Raw genomic sequence first — 20,994 nt, 5'->3', positions numbered from 1 at the left:
TCTATGTATGTTCAAAATCCTGTATTTATGAAACAACTAATCAATTGGATAAAGAACTGGTAATGGTAGAAATAAATATAAAATTATATTTCTCTGGTGATTAAATTTTCTCTCTCTCTCTTTGTTTATAGTACACTGTACTGTGAGAATGAGAATGCCAGACAAATTTCTCCACGCAAAAAAAAAAAAAAAAATTAAATACTAAAACGCTACCAATTGTCGACAGTTAATCCCGGGGAAGCGGAATTTTTCAATTTTTTACTTACAACTATCCATTGGAAAAGATGATTGTTTATGGGAATCAAAGAAGTTGGTTCATGAGACGTATCACGTGAAGGACTAACCTACTGTTTCAATTAAAATCAATGGCTTACTTCAACAACGAATTGTTTCCGACATAACATCCGCTTTCTCTATCGTTCTTTCTACTTATCCCCAGATTCTTAACCTCGTTTGAGCCAACCGGTGTTCGGAACAACGGAACTTCTATAAATTAATCAATACTCATTTCTCGGTAAACAATATAAACTAATCTAAACTATGTACAAGAAGTAATCTATTTATCTCTAACTATCATCGTTTGTTGATTTACCATTCACTCACTTTGAATGTCCAATGTTTATACAGCAATTCTGGATCGTCCATTGCCATTTCGTTTCATCCCCGTTGAAAAATTTTTCATGTGAAAAAAAAAAAAAACTAAAACTAAAGTCGTGTGATGTGGCAAAAATCCGGGGTAAATTCCAATAAACAACAAATCATTAAACCATCATCATCATCGATGTCCAGAATAATCGATTAGATTAACTCTGGAAATGACCGTACCTGCTTACAAGCTGTTAGACAGTAGATATGTAGAGTCACAGAGTTATGCAACTCCCGTAGTACACAATTACACTGTTTAATTATCTCAATAGAAACTATACAATGCTAGATCAGTTCTATTAGGGTCCAATTTCTCAGTCAACACTTTCCAAAACATTTCCTCCTCTTTGGAATTACCAACACTTATTAAATCATGAATTCTGTTAATCCAATGTAAGAATTTATCCACTGGAATATAAGGAATAAGTTGAATTAATGGAATATAGCATTTTCTGGTTATTAAAAACATTAAAAATCTTTCCCCATCCGAAGTTGGTAATATCTTTTTACCGAGGGTTTCTATAGCCACATTTAATTGTGTTTCGGATAATCTTTGTGGAAATTGCAGTAACAATAATTCAACATATTGCAATACATCATTAATGTTAATGACTTCACTATTGGCAAAATAAAATAACAATACGGAATGGGCAGCTTCTAATAATTCATCATTATCATATCTCTTATCATCAGCTAATCCAATAACAATATTATATACTTCTTGACGAAATCCAGGTTGACGATGTGGCAGTTGAAGGTAATTTTCCCATAATCCTAATATAAAGATCACTTTTGATGTATCAATATAATTATTATTTAAAACATCTGGATGTAAATTAACTTCTTGATAATTTCCTATTAAATATAATGTATTTTTCTCAAATCTTATACCTGTAGTTAATGCCAATTCAATGGTTAAATAATAAACAAAATTATAATTATCAAATCCACCTTGTCCAATAGATAATAATATGAAATTGATATAGTATAAATTAGGTATCAATTCCAATGCAATATCTTTATATTGATATTCAATTCGAGATAATTCACGACGTCCTCCAAATAAGAAAAAACTTCTATTACCAAAATTAGAATTGGCTGTAACAAATCTTGTTAAAATACCTTGAAAGATAATAATCTCTGAAAATAATAAACTCTTCATGAAAAACCAAAAATTTTTAATTAATGCATTGGCTTGTTTGGAACCATTGAAATCATTAAATATAGATCCATTAGCAGTATGATTAAGTGTTTTATTGAATTGAGTAATCCGAATTAAATTATCTCTAACTAATAATTCATTTACTTGATCAAATCCTAGGGTAGTGAAATATGCCTCAAGTAAAAATGAAAGTTTATTTAAATGTTTGACCACTGGTTTATTCATGATTTCATTATATACAATTTGTTCAATCTCGGGATTTTTAGAATCTAAATTGAAAAATTTTTGATAAACTAATGTAGATACATCATGATCAACAAATACCATTTCCATTAATTTATTGATAATAACAGGACTTGGGATTTTTCTAGTATATTCTTCAATGATATTTTTTTCTTCTTTTTTATAAACTAATGCAAAACTTGTCAAACTTAAGAAATTAACATCATTAGGTAATATTTCAGAAATTGAATAATTCAATGCAGTAGTAAATAATTCCATAACTTCTTTATCCCAATCATCAAAAAACCATTTATATTCAACAAAATTAACTTCTGAATATAATTCATTTCTTAAATTATTCGATAACAATACCCCACTTAAAATAGGTAATATTTTCCAACTATTTAGTTTTGGATTGAAAGCTTGAAAATTTTTCAATTCTTTTAATAAAATAGAATAAAAAGTTTTAATTGGTAATGTAGGTATAGATATTTTTAATTTCTTATCAAAAATCAATTTAAAAACTTCAATAATTGGATAATTTTCTTCAAATTTGGGGATTTGATGAACATTAAAACAAACTGGTGTATTCAAGAAACTAGCAATAACTAATCGTAAATTTTGTTCATGTTTAATATAAGGCAAATAATTATATAAATATCCCAAGACTTTATTAACTGTAGTACCCGGTGGTGGATTTCTCAATTCATTCACAAGATAATCCAATTCTTGCGGTGTGCCACTTTTAATAGTAGTAATATCACCAGGGGTATACGAAGGAACAGTTGATAAACCACTCTTCTGAGCTAACAAAGCACGTCCCTGTGGTCCTAGTTTATGATATAAATCTGACATGTTTTCAAAATACACTGAATCGTGGGGGGCAGTGGGGATTGAATTCAACGTTGATAATAAATCACAATTTTTTGTTTGGTTGTTTGGTGCGTCGTGTCTTTGAACCTCGCTTCAAATGAAATTTTGTTTTCGCCTGCCACGCCCACACCCACTGCCACACCCGCAAAGAATCAAATGTGGAGAATATCATATGCTTGGTAGCGCATAAGCGCATAGATTAGAATTAGCAATAATGATAAATTTTTGATAATGACCTTATTGTAATTATTAGAAATAAAACTATATATACACTCATATATTGCTATTATTTTTCTTTTGCTTCAGCTTCAGCTGCTCTGGCTGCTTTCTTGGCCATCTGTTTGCTAAAATGAATCAATACTAAAGGTGTCAATGCTGTTAATACCACCACCCAAGCAATTATAATACCAATATTCCTACCAATTTGACCTTTGTAAGTATTGAAAAATATCACACAATATATCTCAAACGCATTATGCAATGGCATAGCATACCCGTATCGGAAAAATTCTGGTAGAAGAGCTATTGGGGTAAACGAAGGAGTAATATTAATGATAACCCAGAAAATTAACCAAAATCCTAACAATGGAGGGTAAATTGGAATAATTATCAAAGCAGCCAACTCAGAAGCTAATCCTACTGTCCACATAGTGAGAAAAGTAACCATCCAGTATACCAAAAAACCTGATTTGCCAAACGTAACTGAGAAACTCACTTGGAATGCCAATGTAACCAATCCAAACATTAAACTAATAACAAAATATGAAACAATAGAAGAAATTGTTCTATAAAGTAAAAAATGCGGTTTTTTAACCACTTGCGCTACTGATTTATGAACCCCATCGAAGAAATTGAAACTGAAGAAACTAACAATAACTAAATACAAAAGACCAATTTGCAAACTAGCAATAAGGACATCATTGACTAATGGTATACGATCCACCAATTGGAATCCTAATGATTGTATTGCTGTGTTTATGGAATTTTCATTATCTAAAGTGATATTTCCCAATTTAATTATCTCACTCATTACCAGATTCTCATCGAGCCATAAAGTTTGTACTTCTTGAATGGACTGAATAATAGTTGGCATGCTTGTCAAATGTCTTCCTGTTTCATAATAAGAATATGTGGCATTACTAGCATTGAAAAACTGACCATTGGCCAAACCATTATAAATATCAATAGATGTATTTTGTTTGATATAGATACAAGACCAGTATTGTTGATGATGGATTTCTCGTATCACTTCTTCCTCGACAGTATTATTGTGTTTTATGGCAATTTCCTCGAATTCCGTGTAGTTATAAATATGCCAATCACCGAGCAGTTTAACATAACCTGTTTGCAATAACTCTCTCATTTGATTCCCATAAATAGGAGGTATTTCATCGGATTGTTGATCTTCCAAAACCACCAACATTCTTAGATTTTTAACTCTGGATTGTCTCCTATAAAATGATCCCCAATAAATAGAAAACACACCTAGACAGCCAATTGCTATGATCAAATATACTTTTAAAAAACTGAGATAGATATCATTTCTTTGTTTGTCTATTTTTTTACTGAAAAATGAATATCTACTTTGAAACCTTTGTAGCACTGTTGATTGTCTTGAAATTGATTCTCCTAATTCGTTATAATCATCTTGATTATCATTTTGTGCTTCTAGTTGACTGCTGTCGGAATTTGCTGTTGGGATGAAATGTTGTATTGAATGTTCTGAACTAGTAGTTGGAGGTAATTCTGATCTCTTTGAATCAGAGCTTGATTCCTGTAAATTTGACATCTTTGACAAGTGATGATGATTGTGATGAAATACTGAAAAGAATAAATGATAATTTATGTAAATTAGATCAATTTGGACTAAACAGGGATCATCTTCTATTATATATATATTTTTTTAAAACAGAAAGAAGAAAAAAATATTATAATCATTGTCACTTTATCCGCAAACCATCGACTTTTTGGTGATGACACACACATCCCGAACAATAAATTGGGCCAAGCAAAATTTCTCGGGTGTAGCCGCATCCCGAGTCTCGGAACGATCTTGTAAGTTACAAAGATGTTGGATCTTTAACTTCCTCGTCTCGGGTTTAGTTCGTTGGCATCAGATTACCCAAGGGAAGTTAAATAGTTCCAAAATATTTAACTACTTCATTGTCATTACAATCTGTTTCTTGGCTGGTATAAGCGCAAAAGTGTTCATATTTACAATTAAACTTCGACTCATAACTATGAAAATCCACGTTGCATGAAAAGAGTCGTGCATTGGTCTATAGTCAGATATAATGTGAAATCACAAAGACTCCTCCTCTTCATATTATTATTATTATTATAACTGGATATTCCGCTATGTGGGGACATGATACCGGAATTACCCAAATAGTTTGTAATCTATTATTTAGTGCTTTTCGGGTTTTAGATTAGCATAGTTTAATTTGTAAGCAAAAATGCCTGGCACCACGCGACACACTAATACTAATACCTCAACTAGGCTTTAAATAAAGATGTCCCTCTAGACAACGATAAAATACGACAACTGCTCTGTTCTACTGGTTATGAACTGTCACCAGATACTTGCTGAAAGTATAGAACTAACTGGGTGCGGGCATCATTGATTAGTCAGCAATCTACCCGTGACTGTTGGTTTTTTTTTAACAATGACGGTCGTTCCTTTACCAATACAATCGTACCGACTTTTTCTTTTAAGAAGTTGTCTCTGATATATTTCTCTACTACACATACAAGACAATGAACTTACTCGCTCTCATTTATTATCAAAAACCATTCAAATGAATAGTATATTATTACTAGGAGACATGTTCATTCTTACACATTATTCTATCCACAACCTGTGTATCAATCACGTGAATCAACAAAAACACCATACAAATCAAATCTCTCATGAACCAAACAAACAAAAAAAAATTTGTTTGCCAAATTTTGTGATAAACAAAAAAACCCAACAGAGAGAAAGAAAAAAAAAATTTGACTGTCGACCAAATCAATCAGAATCAACAGAATCAATCAACCGTCTATCCATCCATCCATCCATCCATCAACCAATCAATCAATCAATATTGTTGTTTTTATTATTATTATTGGATCACGTGAGTCTGTCTAACACATTAATCTATTACTATTTATTTATTTCTCATTATTTTCATTTCCATATATTTCATTAGCATTAATCCTGTAATCTTTTTTTTTTTTTTTTTCATTTTTTCATCAGTATAATCTGCAACACTTCCTTTAATCCTAATTTTGCAATCTTTTATAGTTAATAATTATTATTACCCCCAACCAGTATGACTTCACAAGTAAATACTACCACTACTAGTTCCACAGCCACATCTTCTGCTATCAATCCACTAAACAAGAATGGTACGGCAAATACCACCACCACTGCTACAACAACAACAACAACAACTAAAGGTACAACCACGCAACCTTCAACAGCGACAGGGATGGCTGGACAACCTCAAAAGAAAGCAAAGAGTTTTAAGAGATTAGAAATGGAGAAACTAATACGAGAGTTTCAAACTAAATTAGGTAGGAATTGGGAGAAATATCATGAAACATTGAGTCTATTTTTAATTGGTAAATTATCACGTCAAGAATTAATATCTATTATAATACCCATTCTTAAAGAGAAGAAATTATTGAAATATCATAATAAATTATTATTATTGAATTTTGCTAATTCTTTAAAAGACAATCCTATGGAATTATCAAATGAATTTTCTAATTTCTTTAATAAAAAATCTGGTAAAATTACAAAGAATAAGAATAATCAACTTGAGAAATTTAAAAGTATTATCATGGGATTACCTGTTAAGGAACGTAAAAGAATCATTGATATTTCAAGAGATAGTGGTAAAAAGAATAAAATTGCAACTGATATTATTCTTACTAGACATTCTATTTTACCTAAAATTCCTATGATTCAAGATAAAGAACAGCAACAATTACAAGTGAATAATCTTGTTCAATGGCAACAAGATGTTTTAAATGGTATTAATACACCAATAGCAACAGAAAATTATGAAATTCCTGATTATGACAATTTATCAAGACATATGTTGATGACCATGAGAGAATATGGTTTAACTGGTGGTATGAATCCAGGTGTGATGGAAGTTTTATTATTAGGTTTAGAATCTCATTTGAAAAATATCGTTGAAACTGCAATTGATGTTGCTAAATTTAGAAAGAATAAATATACTAATGATAGTTATGTTCCATTAGATAAATCTACCACCACCACCACTACATCAACATCAACTACTAATAATGGTAAAAGTAAAAGTAAATTTGAAGAAGCCACATCAAGTAAAGATATAACCTTATGTATTGAGGATTTATATGATACTTTTGAAATGTATCCTCATTTAATTGAACCAAATGGTCCAAAATTAAGATTATCTAATGTTATGTTGGAAAATGATGATATGATAAATGATGGAAATGGTTTGGATTATGAATTACCTCCAAAAAGTATAGAATATATTGCTAAAGAATCTGCAGTTGCAGCTGGTGCTCCTGCTAGTACCACATCATCTCCTCAAAAGAAAGATAATTCAAATTCTTCAGTTATACCAAGACCCGATGCTCATATTGGTTCTGCTGATGAATTGAAATGGGTATTACATGATCTTGTATCAACAATGTGATCAATAAAAAAAAAAAAGAATGACTATGAGTAGTTAAAATTTAATTTACTTCTTATTTTTCCTTTCTATATTGATTAAGAAGGTATATCTATAGAATTTATAGTATTTAATAAATTGATTGATTCTTGATCTTTAGCATCGTATAAAAACAAAGCAGTACAATTTTTATATAACCAATTCAACAAACAACCCAAGAAATCATTACCCTTGATATCACTCTTTATAAATCTTGAAAGTATATTCTTTTGTTTGTCAATATCTACTCTTGAACAATCAACCACAATGAATTTCGTCTTTTCATTGGATATAATATGAATAGCTAATTCTTCAGATATAGTAGAATCTAAATCTTCAACAACTTGTTTAAATTGATCAAAATCATCAATAATCATTTTTTGATGTTGAAATAAAGTATCCACCGACATGTTTGAATTTAATAAATCACAAATATCATCATCTTTTATAGAAATACATTGATAGATACTATTTTGTTGTTTGAAATTTTCAAATGAATTAATTACAATTGATCCACCAGGTAGATAATTGTTAATAATACAAACATTACGATTTTTCAATACTGATTTAACCAAACATTGAAATTCTTCAATTATAAAACTCGAAGGGTTATTTACAGTAAATGATTTATTAAATAAATTGACATCGGTACCAATTCCATAAACTCGGAATTTACCTTCATATTCCATTATTGAATTTTCTAAAACTCTTCGTTGATGATCATGTTTGGAAATCTTATTCCGAAGGATGGAATATTCTGAATGAATAATATCATATTCCTTTTGTTCTTCAGAATCTTTGGTCATTATGGAAGATAGTTCTTGATCAACTTTATCAAGATCTGATTCTAGTGATTTTTTGGTTGCTTGGAAATTATTCATAATTTGTTCAATTCTAGAAATTTCATGTTTGACAACATCAATATCAGTTTGTTTCTCTACTAACGTAGACTCTTGTTGATAATGTTCCATCAGAATTTTTTCAAGTTCCTTCTTTTTATCATCCAATTCCAGTTGTATTGTTTTCTTCTGTTCAACTAAAGGTTCAATCTTATTTGCCAATTCCGTTTCAAACATTTTTGTTTCTTCATTCAATCTTTCATTTACCTTCTCTTTCAATTCTTCAATTTCATTCTTTACAACATCTCTCTTTCTAGTCAAACTTTCAACATTTTCAATCAAATCGGTAAAATCAAATTTTTTTGCATCTTCCAATTCATTCATCATTTCAAATTCCAATTCTTTAAATTGAGAATTTAATTTCATTTCATATTCTTTAATTTTCAAATTAATCAATTTTTCTTCTTGTTCAATAAATGATACAATATCCTCTTCAATAAATTCCAAATGAATTTGTTTTTCATTAATTAAATTTGAAATTTTTTCAATTTTATAATAAGTATTTTTAAAAATTCGTTTCAATTTATTCAATTCAATTTCTTGATTTTCTAAAAATTGTGCTTGTCGTTTATAAGATTCATTTAAAGAATAATATTCTTCTTGTAATTCACTTATTTGTGAAGTAGATGAAGTAACAACAGATTGAACATTTTTAAAATTCAGACGTATTGTTGATTTTCGTTTTAATCTTTCTTGAATAGATAGTATACCTTGTGGTATTGATATTGAAGATGATGTTGAACCTGCAGATGATCCTGATGATGACCCTCCTAATGAACCTGAAGATGACCCTAAAGAATTTGAAAGTTGTGGGATTTTGGATTTAAAATTACTTGGAATACTAGCCATTTCAAATCCTAATGAATTTCTTCTTTTCTTGAATCCTATTGTTTTAGAAGTTCGTGGTATATTTGGTGATATTTCTGACAAGGGTCTTTTATTATTACTAGTTTCCTCTCGTGAAGGTGATGGGGATTTTATATTATCTAAAGCCATGGTATTTATTTGATATGAAACAGGGATGAAACAAAATGCAAGGGAATTATATGAATGAAAAGTACACAGATCAAAATAATATTATGATGAAACAACGTAGTATTATATATGTAGACAATGAATATATTTCCTATTTGAAGTAACGTGATCTATGAAAACTCACACATCTATACGTGAGTGAATGGATACACGGTTGGTTGCTTGGTTGCTTGGTTGAAATGAAGTGAATTGTTTTTTTGTTTACATTTTTGTTCGTGGATTTTTTTTTTTCTTCTCTCGCAAAGAATCACAATATCATATGGTAGCACTCACTCTTGTTTCTTGTCTTTATCAACAGCAACACCATCATCCACAACCAAGCCTCTAACACCAGCAAACCAAAGAGAATAGAATAACAACCAATGGAGTTCATCCAAAAACAACACCCAATATTTATCTCTTAAAAATTGCAAATTAAACTCAGCCAATACTTTACTATAATCAAGAACTTTATAATAATTGTAAACCAAATCAGGATATAATCCAAAGCTAGCTAATGGATAGACAAATAACCAAAGGATAACACTCCAAGTATAACTTGTTTTGGTTCCACCTACTAATTGTGCAGAAGTTTGTCTAAAAGCATAAATAAAAGTGGTCAATTTAACAAACTTACTCAACCCATATAAAAATGCAATAGGAACACTGAATCTATGAATGCTAACATCACGAACAACTCTTTTCAAAACACTCAACCCATCAAATTTATCTGACCCTAAAACGCCATTAGCTACATTGTAATATTTGTTATTAATCACAATGTTGGTTACATTTGTTTTCAAATCAAAATAACGAGATAAAATCGATGGAGTAATAGTTAATATAGTAACAATAGCAATTCTTTTAACATTTTGATTTTCATAATTGGCGTAGACAGTACCATAACCAAGTAAGAATAGTAATGTGAAAACTTCATCCACAGCTGATGCCAAATCTTCAGTATATTGAATAATATTAAATTTTAATGATAACACTAATGAAATTCCATAAAGAATCACCTTCAAAAAGGTAAATTTACTGATTAATTTAAAAATCACTTTCTTTTGTTTACCAAAAAACCCAGTAAAGAATAAATTAGATAAGATATTAACCATACAGAAAATCACATTATCCAAATATATATTCGATTCATTAATATCAACACGATATTCATAACCATCAATAATTGGTGAATAAATACAATAAGTTCCTGGTGTACTAATATTATATTCTAAAGTATCAATTAATATATCATTATATGTAGACCCCAGAATTCCCTTTGGGAAAAGAAATCCAGTTTCATTGAAATAATCATCAATTTTCCTATCAGTTACTAAATAATCAAAATTTGGAATTGGTAATAGATTTCTATCATTATAATTAAATATCAATACTGGTGGATTGGCTCCACTTGCTGTACCTATAGTTTTAGTAAGTGATATTGATGATGATGGGGTTTTAATTTCTAAACATGCCACGTTTTGATTTGTAGCTACGTAGAATGATCTGGCTAGTGATAGTGGAATTAAGGATAATACCGGTAATAATGACAGCTTCATCTTTGTTTAAACTCAATTGTAGAAAAGAACACTTGTTGATGGAAATTGTAAATGATTGAAAAATTTATTCGTAGTGGTGGAGATTTGTTCATGTTAGAGAATTTCTCGTTTTTCTTTGTTGGCAAGTTCCTTAAAATTTCCCAATTTGGGAAATGCACAGAACGCCGCTCGGTAGATTTCCAGATTAGGCAATTTGCACATCTATCACTCTATAAGCTTTCCTTACTTGAATCTATAAACTCTTGTTGCTTGATCAAATCATTCGTGCCTGCACCATCATCCTTTTGGATAAATATAAAGATCACTGAACACAAGACACCAAGACAAGCAACTCCTATACCAAAATATAACCCACTTCTATAACTCAACAACTGATCATTAGTACGCTTCATGATTTCAATCTCAACACAACTTGACATTGCCAAGAACAAACTCACAGAGTAATTAATCATCGTGGATACCAAAGAGCCAGCCATACCTTGATGATGGTTGGGTAATATGTCACTGAGGATTATTGAAGCAGCAGGAAATGACATATCCATACCCCAGCACAAGATAAACATTTGCCCAAAAGTTAACCTAAAGAAAGATTGTTTGATTGGTGTTACAGCTAACATCAAATCTCCTATCATAAAACAAATGGTAGCAAAACATATAATATAAGATGGTTTCGTATGTGAAATAACATAGGAAACAAACAATGAGGCAATCACCCCCAATACTAAAAATGGAGTATACGTCAATCCACCTTCAATGGGAGTGTACTGTCGAAGATTCATTATAATATTCCAATAATAGTATTGCCAAACTCCAAATGATCCCCATCCACAACTTATACAAGCAAGAATCATTCCGATTTTAATATTGAATATTGGTTTCGGTATTAATGGATACTTGGACACATGTAATTCCAATAAGAAAAATGCAATAATGAATAAAACAGCAACAATCAACAATACAATTACATATACTGTATTCCATCCTTGAATTGGACCTTGATTCCATACAAAATTCAATAAAATCAACCCTGAAACCCCAGTTAAACACCCCCATGGATCTAATTTATTAAATAAATCAACTGTATCACGAATATTCACATTTGGAATAAATACCCAAGATGCCACGGTAAGTACGGCACTTACTATACTTAATATCCAGAAATTCCATGGCCACCACCATAATTGAGATATAACAGCACTCATTATTGCACCAATATAAGCACCAATTGGACCATTAGCACCAACACAACCAAAGGCAAAGTTTTTACGTTTCCCATTAGGATAAATATGTCCCAATATTCCCATTCCACAAGGTATCAATAATGCAAATCCAATTCCTTGTAATGCTCTACATATGATGAAAAATTCAATGGATACATAATTTGAAATGCCTGTTATTATTGAAAATATAGTTATCCAAATCCAACCAATGACAAATATTAATTTTAATCCAAAAATATCTCCTAATTTCCCACTTATTAAAATAAATGTTCCTACTGTTAAAGCATAAGATCCCATAAACCAGACTTGTTTAGTTGAATCAATACTATTAAAGGATTTTAAAATTATATTCATTGAAGATAATGACATGGTTATACCACCTTGGGTGAGTAATTGCGCTAAACATATCAATCCAACCACTATGATTTCATGAAATTGAGATTTAAATATTTCCGGTCGTGGATCAAATGATGATACTTTCATTGGTTCTGACGATATAAGTGAAATATAGAAAAAGAAATAATTAACAGAAACCACTAACGATATTTACAATCCTCATCCATCTTGTCGTATCTTTATAGATTTCCATGTCAAAATTAATTGCGTTTTTTTTTTATTTTATTTTTGCTTTAAAGTTAGACTCGGATCAGCTACCGGCGCACCGAACAAAACCGGAAGGCCGGGATTACACATTAACAAGATGATAAGAAAAGTCTCTGATAAATACGGACTAGTGCGCAATCTTTATATATCAGATAGTTATACAAGATCTAGGAATTTCTTGTGATTTTGTCAGAATTAGCAATTATCAATTTCAATTTGCTGTTTTTTTTCACATACAATGGGTGACAATGATCCTCTCGAATGACTAGTATACCTAATAGAACGTGTTTACCATTATTACAATGTATTTTGTCTAATGGTAAAAAAAATCTCTAACTTCAGGATATTCGGATGTAGCTTGTAAAATATTAGCGTTAAATGAACCACATTAATGACACCCTTTTGGAATAACTATTGCCAACTTAATCTCAAACAATATCTTTAGAATGAATAGTCCATATTTTCAGTTTTGTTAATATTTTTACACTGATATCTTTGTAGTATTGTACATCTCAAGCAATTTTAGTCACGTGACTTATTTTTATTTTCCTTAAAAGCATGTACAAGATGAATTTTCATGAACAGGAAATTACATCCATTAGATGTTTGATATTTTAAAGAATACCCTAAAGTAGTCAGTTGATTCTAATAAATTTTTTGTTTGTTCAAATGGACATAATATTAAATCAGCTCGATACTTGAGATGTGACAATCTTGCACCAACATTTATAAACTGCTCTATAATTAGTATCAGGAGCTCAATTGGTTGTTTAGTAATAATTATATAACAATTATGTAAACCTGTGGACAATGGTTATTGAATTATGTACCATTATTTAATACCACCATTTGGTAGCGTTTGTTAGGGTTAGGTTTCTATTGAATTTACTTAAAATTTGAATCGAAAATGTAGTAAAATGTACAATTGCAAAAAAAAAATAAATTACAAAAAAAAGACATATTACAAATACAATATGTTAAAGTATTAACACTTCATGATCTACAATTACTTAGCTATTAACAAGATAATAAGTAAAGTAACCAACATAAGTTATATAATCACGTGACATTACACGTGAAGCATATCACGAGAAATATCCCTGGATTAATTTATTACACAAAAAGATAATTTAACAACAGCAAGTCAAAAAAAAAAGAAAAAAGAAAAATCTGAAATTCTGAAAATCATTGAATAGATAACAATAACCAGACTGATATTGCAGTAGAGACAAACAATCGAGAGATGGGTATTTTAGATCATATGATGGTTTATTGTATATTCGATGTTCATCTTAAGTAAATGTTCGCCTCGATTAGACGTAAAATATAAGTACCAGTATAATCATTCAAGGCGTAATTGCGAGTTGTAATTAGACGAAGAACATAAATCCTTTCGATGATCAACAATACCAATCTGAAACTTAATATTAAAGAAGCGTAAATGAAGAAAACAACATTAGTTGACTACTGTTCAACATTCCCTGCATAGATTTGCATAGCTTCGCATAGCTTTGCCTTGCTGTTCATTCTTTTCTTTTTCTTTTTCTTTTTCTTTTATTTTATTTTTCCGGCCCTGTCCAAGAATTGTCAAGCATGATGAGGTAAGATAATAGAAGATAGTTGAAGAGAAGAGGAGAGAAGAGAAGAGAAGTGAAGAGCAGGGAAACTGCGGTGACGTAAATTTCATGTGTATGCATAGGTTGCAAAAATACTGGGAACTTTTGAACAACAAAAAAAGAAAGAAAAAATTTTTTTTTAGGTCATTTGCAACTATTTTCTGTTTGCTGTCTTCTTTTCATCTTGATGAAAAAGTCGTTAAGCCCATAAACGATCCAATTAGTAATCATAAATCTTAACTAGACTAAAAAAACAGCAAATATCGGGCTAAGCGAATTTTTTACAATTTAGAAACACATGATTCACAATATATTATTCTTCAACGGTTATTATTTTTGTTTTATGTTTTTGGTTTTTCTTAGACTTTATTTCCCAGAATTGATTGATTTGTGCTTCAAACAATTAATGGCAACTTTATCCGACATGATAACTAATTAGTTTCGATGCATGAAAGGGCGAGTTTCCATGTTGGATTAATTCCTGAACTATTTACATTACCCCAAAAAGAACAACAGCCAACAATGAAAAAGAAATGAAAAGACATGGAAAAATAACGTACGAGGTTATGTGGGATAGTTTTTGGTTTTGTAATCCAGGGAATGGAACTGGGGAATGTTTATAGATAATTCTTTAAATTCTACAAACTATAGAATGTTCCATTTAAAAGATGGCGACTTTAATTTTCTCTGTGAATTACCCTGTTTCTAGAATCAATACCCAAATATACGCTCTTTTAATGACAAAGGCAAGTGGAACTCCATCTTTTGTTTCTACACCAAGGTGAAACAGAAGAAGCCAAGGGTAAGTCCAATGCTCATAACATTTGGAATAGAGGAATCTATCTATCCGCGCTCCTCCCCGTCAAAAAAAATCATATCTGTGTATTTCGGTAATACCGACGCCTGTCTCTCTTTTTTTTAACCGCCTGGAGTACTAGTGGAAGGTAATGACAAAAGTGGTGAAAAAGAAAGAAAGAAACAGACGAATGTCTTTTATTCTATAAATGGAATCATTTATTCAACTATGAACACACCAGAGCAAGTCTTATTCCCGGATTTTTTTTTTCTTTTAGCAGTTTTGCCTCGGGCTAATGATTGGCCGGAAACACAAACATCATTTTCTTAGTAGAGAGTTGGAACACATAAAGATGACTGTTCTATTGAGCAACATCATCGTTGTTGATCATTAGTTTCCGTGTCTCTTCAAATTGTGGCTTTTTGGAAGCAGGAATTTATTATTGGAGTTTCCATAACTGAAATAGTAACAAAGGAAAAAAAGGAATGAACGAAAGGGTTACCACTAAAGTCAAATTATAATAATTATAACAATGCTTAGAAGTTTGTTCTGTTTGATGCACCAATTCTTGTTCAAATATTTATTACCATTGTTTAATAATAAGCTGTCTTTTACGATGGGATATGTAAAATGTTCTAATCGACAAACCGGTCAACCGCATGCAAGTGTTGTGTGCGTTGATAGACGAAGATATCTTGCTCACCTTCATAACCAATATTGTTCGTCAACCATCTGGCTCTACTATGTCTATAAATACATTTACATTGATGCAAGGGATAATCTTGTTTAATCGGATTGACGATTCATTGACTTTACAGCTGAATACTTGTTGAGGGAATTTTCCTTTTTTTTTTCAGTCAAGCTCGTATGTAATGTAAGTCATACTGTAGTTCGTAATACACTTCCTTACTTGTGTATTTTCATTGTGGACCAAAAATAAAATATACAATTTGTACTAGTGGGAAATTCGCGGTAATTAAAACGACCACCCCAGCCACCAATCAACCAATGAAATTGAGCAAAAGTGGGAAACTTGAAATTCCATTTGCCCATGGAAATGGAAATGGAAATGGAAATGGGGAGGGCGAGGGGGAAGACAAAGGAGAAGGAGAAGAGTACAAAGGAATGCCTTATTGTTCGGTGGTCTTCTTCTCTATCAGGGTGCATTTGACCCACTCATTGTTTGTCTTATTTAGTTTTGTGTTTCATCATTCTTTGTGCAAAATTTTAATGAGCACATTAATGAGCCCGGGGAATTTTAATGCATGCAAGCTTTTAAAGGGAAGAATGAACACCCTACAAGGATTGGTTCTTTGTGATTAGCCAATTGTTCAAAATTTTTCCATTTTTCCACAAAATGGAATAGAAAGAAGGGAAGAGAAGTGAAGAAGGATACAGTTGTTCTTTGTGTCTTTTATAGGATTGTTGGAAATTATTTCTTAACTCTCACTGAAATTTGGTTAAGAACAAGAATGTTAATAACCAATACATTGCTGGTCACATGCATGGTACAAAACACCTAGCCTACAACAATTTAATATTTGTTGAAACACACTAAAGACTCAAAATGTTCATTATGGTTCACATATACGGTACCATAATCCCTTTCTGCTGGAAACTAGACCAAACATGTGTACGAACTTTCAACAGGTGCCCGAAATTCGGGCATGATGTAAAATCACCTGAAGAAGTTTTATTACTTGTGATATCAAAACTCTTCGACCAATAGATTGAGATGAGAGATGGACGTTCCTTTAATTGCTCCAATCGCCTGAATTTATATATATATATATATATATATTTAATGGATATACATTGTTATGCACAAAATTAATTTATACAATGATAATAATATTAATTTTAATAATTTGCATCTTTTACATGGCTTTGTTTCTTTGTTTTCACTAAATCGGATCACTTCAAAATAATGATCGCCACTTGATATCCTAGCAAAACATTGTCTCACATTACCTAAGGATTTACAGCAACTGTATTTCGCTCGTCAACTTTGCTATTCTTCTCAATGCAAAAATCCAACTATACTCTCGTACCAACTTTTTACTTCAACCAGTAAAAAACTTTCACTCTACACTTGAACATCAAGTATTCCTACCTTGAAGCAGTAATATGAATACCAGTATCGAATCAAGAAGATGTCAACCATCGGATATGGCGGACATACTTTTCTGCAGCATCAATTGATACATGCGTGGTAGTAGGTTGCCCCCTTTTTAATCTCTGCAGGCTGATTCCGTTATGGGTGCATCTCTATCACACACACATTTCTCCCTTTTCACCCACTTTAACTTTATATCAGGAGCCTTTTTCTTCGAATTAATCCATTGTTTCAATATATACTCATCAAAATGCAAATACCCGCCCAACACTTCACACTTTTATCACAGCGGAGAATTGATCACCGACAAAAACACTTTGCTCAAACCCAAAACAGAACTGTTTCAACCCAGAAATGCTTGGGTAAATTTACAATTGTGAATCAGAAGGATATTTCTACTACACAGCTAATGGAATACCCTGAGTTGTTGTCAGTACAAACACGAAGTCAAACCGTCAGCGTATGCACGCTTTAATTTATACACTAATTGTTACTTTTGTCCTTTGCAGGCAATATATACTCAGCACTCCGGAAATTATCCCAATCGGAATTCACATCATTGCGGTTCATATGTGTATTTCATCCCTTCGTTTTGTGTATGTTAAACTTGCTGTAGAATTGGCGGTTAGAAAAAAAAAAAAATAATGAAAAATTCACGCGTGTACACGACCTGGCGCAAAATCATCGCGAACTATCAAATCAACAAAAAAATTTATCACTTGAAAATCTTTCTGACGCTTGATTACTTTTTATTTTACATCAATAATGATAAAAATAAAAAAAGAAAAATGGTTTTCCTTTTTGCGTATAGCCTATGCATTCGGAAAGTTTCACTAAATGGTTTGGAATTTTTGCAGTTTAGCCCTTGATGCTAAAAGATTAATTGTGATTACTTGTTTGGAAAAATGCCTTGCCGGACCCTACTTCATTATAAGGATATTTGACTGATTAGTATGGAAAGGTGCCAGAGAGTACAAAATGTTTTTCACTAAGTTTGGTTAACATTTCTGATTTTTTTACTTTTCTTTTTTTTGCATTTTGCTGATCAATCGCCTCCTTTGAATGAATGGTATGGTTGTATAAATAAGAATTCATTTCCTGGATCTACAAAACATATATTCAGATTTGGAATTTTCTTTCTCCTTTTTTTTTGTTTTCCATTCGCTATCGACCAAACCATTTGAACCGCTATGAAATTCGAGTCAATTGTCGCTTTGGCTGGTATTGTATCTGCCGCAGCAGCGGGGGTCATTAATATGAATAAAGATAATGACCAAGAAACTACGTACTGGGTCACTGAATATGCTCCTTCTACAACTATGGTTACTGTTACCAAATGTTCTGGAGGTGTATGTTCCAATCATGCTACCCCTACTGGTGTTACTAAAACCACCACTATTCATTCTGGTGTTACCACTGCTTATACTACTTATTGTCCATTGACTACCTCTCACGAAGTTATCAAATCTACCTGTTCTAAAACCCTTGTCGTCCATTCTACAAAATCGAAGCCATGGTATTGGCATTGGTCAAAACCAAGCAATTGTGATGAATCCACTTCTACTATTAGTACTGGCTCAATTACAAAGACAAGTGTTGATATCCACCCAACTACTACCACTTCTAATACTGGTGGAATTACCAAGACTAGTGTAAATATTCACCCAAGTTTGTCTACTACATGTACTACTGGTACATCTAAGAACTGGTTCTGGGTTTATACAACCACTGATTGTTCTGTTTTCACTGTTTCTGGAACATCATCTACTTTGGTTTCAACGACTAAGACTGTTGCAAGCAGTTCAATTACCGTTGCTACTCCAACAGTGGCTACTACCTGTACTACTGGTTCCTACACCAAGTTGTTCTGGGTCTACACCACTACCAAGTGTTCCATCTACACTGTTTCATCTAGTTCATCTTCATTGTTGTCCACTAGTGATGCTACTGAAAGTAGTTCCCTTCCAACAACTGCTAGTACCACCGAAGTCAGTTCTGTAGCTACTCCAACAGTTTCTACCACTTGTACCACTAGCAAGTACACTTCCAACCACTGTGTCTACACTAAGACTAAATGTTCTATTTTCACTTGTTCTGGAACTTCCTCATCCTTGCTTACTACCAGTGAATCAACTGAAAGTAGTTCTATTTCAGCCACTTCTACTGATGTTAGTTCTGTAGCTACTCCAACAGTCGCTACTACCTGTACCACCGGTTCCTACACCAAGTTGTTCTGGGTCTACACCACTACCAAGTGTTCCATCTACACTGTCTCATCTAGTTCATCTTCATTGTTGTCCACTAGTGATGCTACTGAAAGTAGTTCCCTTCCAACAACTGCTAGTACCACCGAAGTCAGTTCTGTAGCTACTCCAACAGTTTCTACCACTTGTACCACTAGCAAGTACACTTCCAACCACTGTGTCTACACTAAGACTAAATGTTCTATTTTCACTTGTTCTGGAACTTCCTCATCCTTGCTTACTACCAGTGAATCAACTGAAAGTAGTTCACTCCCACCAACTAGTTCTGATACTACAATTGCATCTCCAACCACATCTTCAGAAGTTTCCACAACTGAATCTCCAACTGGAATTTGGTCAACATCTTATGAAACTCACACAGCAACCGTTACCACAGTCATTACTACTACTGATTGTCATAACCACGTCTGTACTGAATCTACCTTCCAAACAGGTGTTACTGTCATCACAGTTACCGAATCTGAAACAGTCACAGTTATTACCACCTACTGTCCATTAACTTCTACTGAAACAATCATTTCAAGTGTTACCCCATCTAGTGAATATGATGAATCCTCATCATCCTTCACCTACACCTCCAGCGAAGTTACAGAAACCTCAAATACTGAATCTGCTCCATCTACTGAAGGTACTGCTTCAGAATCCGGTGCTGAATCCACTGGTGCTTCCGAATCCGCTCCATCTACTGAAGGTACTGCTTCTGAATCCGGTGCTCAATCTACTGGTGCTTCCGAATCTGGTCCAGCTGCCTCTGGTGCTGAATCCACTGGTGCCTCTGAATCCGCTCCATCTACTGAAGGTACTGCTTCTGAATCCGGTGCTCAATCTACTGGTGCTTCCGAATCTGGTCCAGCTGCCTCTGGTGCTGAATCCACTGGTGCTTCTGAATCCGGTGCCCAATCTACTGAAGGTACTGCTTCTCAATCTGGTCCAGCTGCCTCTGGTGCTGAATCCACTGGTGCTTCTGAATCCGCTCCATCTACTGAAGGTACTGCTTCTGAATCCGCTCCATCTACTGAAGGTACTGCTTCTCAATCTGGTCCAGCTGCCTCTGGTGCTGAATCCACTGGTGCTTCTGAATCCGGTGCCCAATCTACTGAAGGTACTGCTTCTGAATCCGGTGCTCAATCTACTGGTGCTTCCGAATCTGGTCCAGCTGCCTCTGGTGCTGAATCCACTGGTGCTTCTGAATCCGCTCCATCTACTGAAGGTACTGCTTCTGAATCCGGTGCTCAATCTACTGGTGCTTCCGAATCTGGTCCAGCTGCCTCTGGTGCTGAATCCACTAAGTGCTGAATCCACTGGTGCTGA

The 20,994-nt window shown here is 32.6% G+C and overlaps 8 protein-coding genes across 8 annotated transcripts; 3 read left to right on the top strand and 5 right to left on the bottom strand. All coding sequences in view use genetic code 12, as the record gives it.

Moving 5' to 3' along the window:
- Positions 1-910: 910 nt before the first annotated feature.
- On the bottom strand, positions 911-2,884 carry PEX8 (Pex8p; the record flags this gene model as incomplete). The annotated part of the gene is made up of 1 exon (XM_002548249.1): positions 911-2,884. The coding sequence occupies one exon, from the start codon at positions 2,882-2,884 to the stop codon at positions 911-913; it is 1,974 nt and encodes a 657-aa protein (XP_002548295.1).
- A 304-nt stretch (positions 2,885-3,188) lies between these two features.
- CTRG_02591 (uncharacterized protein) lies at positions 3,189-4,691 on the bottom strand (the record flags this gene model as incomplete). Its single annotated transcript, XM_002548248.1, has 1 exon — positions 3,189-4,691. The coding sequence occupies one exon, from the start codon at positions 4,689-4,691 to the stop codon at positions 3,189-3,191; it is 1,503 nt and encodes a 500-aa protein (XP_002548294.1).
- Positions 4,692-5,700: 1,009 nt separating this feature from the next.
- CTRG_02590 (uncharacterized protein) lies at positions 5,701-6,093 on the top strand (the record flags this gene model as incomplete). Its single annotated transcript, XM_002548247.1, has 1 exon — positions 5,701-6,093. The coding sequence occupies one exon, from the start codon at positions 5,701-5,703 to the stop codon at positions 6,091-6,093; it is 393 nt and encodes a 130-aa protein (XP_002548293.1).
- Positions 6,094-6,216: 123 nt separating this feature from the next.
- CTRG_02589 (uncharacterized protein) lies at positions 6,217-7,581 on the top strand (the record flags this gene model as incomplete). Its single annotated transcript, XM_002548246.1, has 1 exon — positions 6,217-7,581. The coding sequence occupies one exon, from the start codon at positions 6,217-6,219 to the stop codon at positions 7,579-7,581; it is 1,365 nt and encodes a 454-aa protein (XP_002548292.1).
- A 74-nt stretch (positions 7,582-7,655) lies between these two features.
- USO5 (Uso5p) lies at positions 7,656-9,491 on the bottom strand (the record flags this gene model as incomplete). Its single annotated transcript, XM_002548245.1, has 1 exon — positions 7,656-9,491. The coding sequence occupies one exon, from the start codon at positions 9,489-9,491 to the stop codon at positions 7,656-7,658; it is 1,836 nt and encodes a 611-aa protein (XP_002548291.1).
- Positions 9,492-9,799: 308 nt separating this feature from the next.
- Positions 9,800-11,068, bottom strand: CTRG_02587 (uncharacterized protein; the record flags this gene model as incomplete). Its single annotated transcript, XM_002548244.1, has 1 exon — positions 9,800-11,068. The coding sequence occupies one exon, from the start codon at positions 11,066-11,068 to the stop codon at positions 9,800-9,802; it is 1,269 nt and encodes a 422-aa protein (XP_002548290.1).
- A 209-nt stretch (positions 11,069-11,277) lies between these two features.
- Positions 11,278-12,771, bottom strand: CTRG_02586 (uncharacterized protein; the record flags this gene model as incomplete). The annotated part of the gene is made up of 1 exon (XM_002548243.1): positions 11,278-12,771. One exon carries the CDS (start codon positions 12,769-12,771, stop codon positions 11,278-11,280), a length of 1,494 nt encoding a protein of 497 aa, XP_002548289.1.
- A 5,838-nt stretch (positions 12,772-18,609) lies between these two features.
- PGA18 (Pga18p) lies at positions 18,610-20,979 on the top strand (the record flags this gene model as incomplete). Its single annotated transcript, XM_002548242.1, has 1 exon — positions 18,610-20,979. One exon carries the CDS (start codon positions 18,610-18,612, stop codon positions 20,977-20,979), a length of 2,370 nt encoding a protein of 789 aa, XP_002548288.1.
- Positions 20,980-20,994: the final 15 nt, after the last annotated feature.

This window comes from Candida tropicalis, assembly GCF_000006335.3.
Source record: "Candida tropicalis MYA-3404 genomic scaffold supercont3.3, whole genome shotgun sequence".
In the NCBI taxonomy this organism is placed as follows: domain Eukaryota; kingdom Fungi; phylum Ascomycota; class Pichiomycetes; order Serinales; family Debaryomycetaceae; genus Candida; species Candida tropicalis.
The sequence above is the reverse complement of the archived record's forward strand: the minus strand, read 5'-3'. Positions and strand labels throughout refer to the sequence as shown.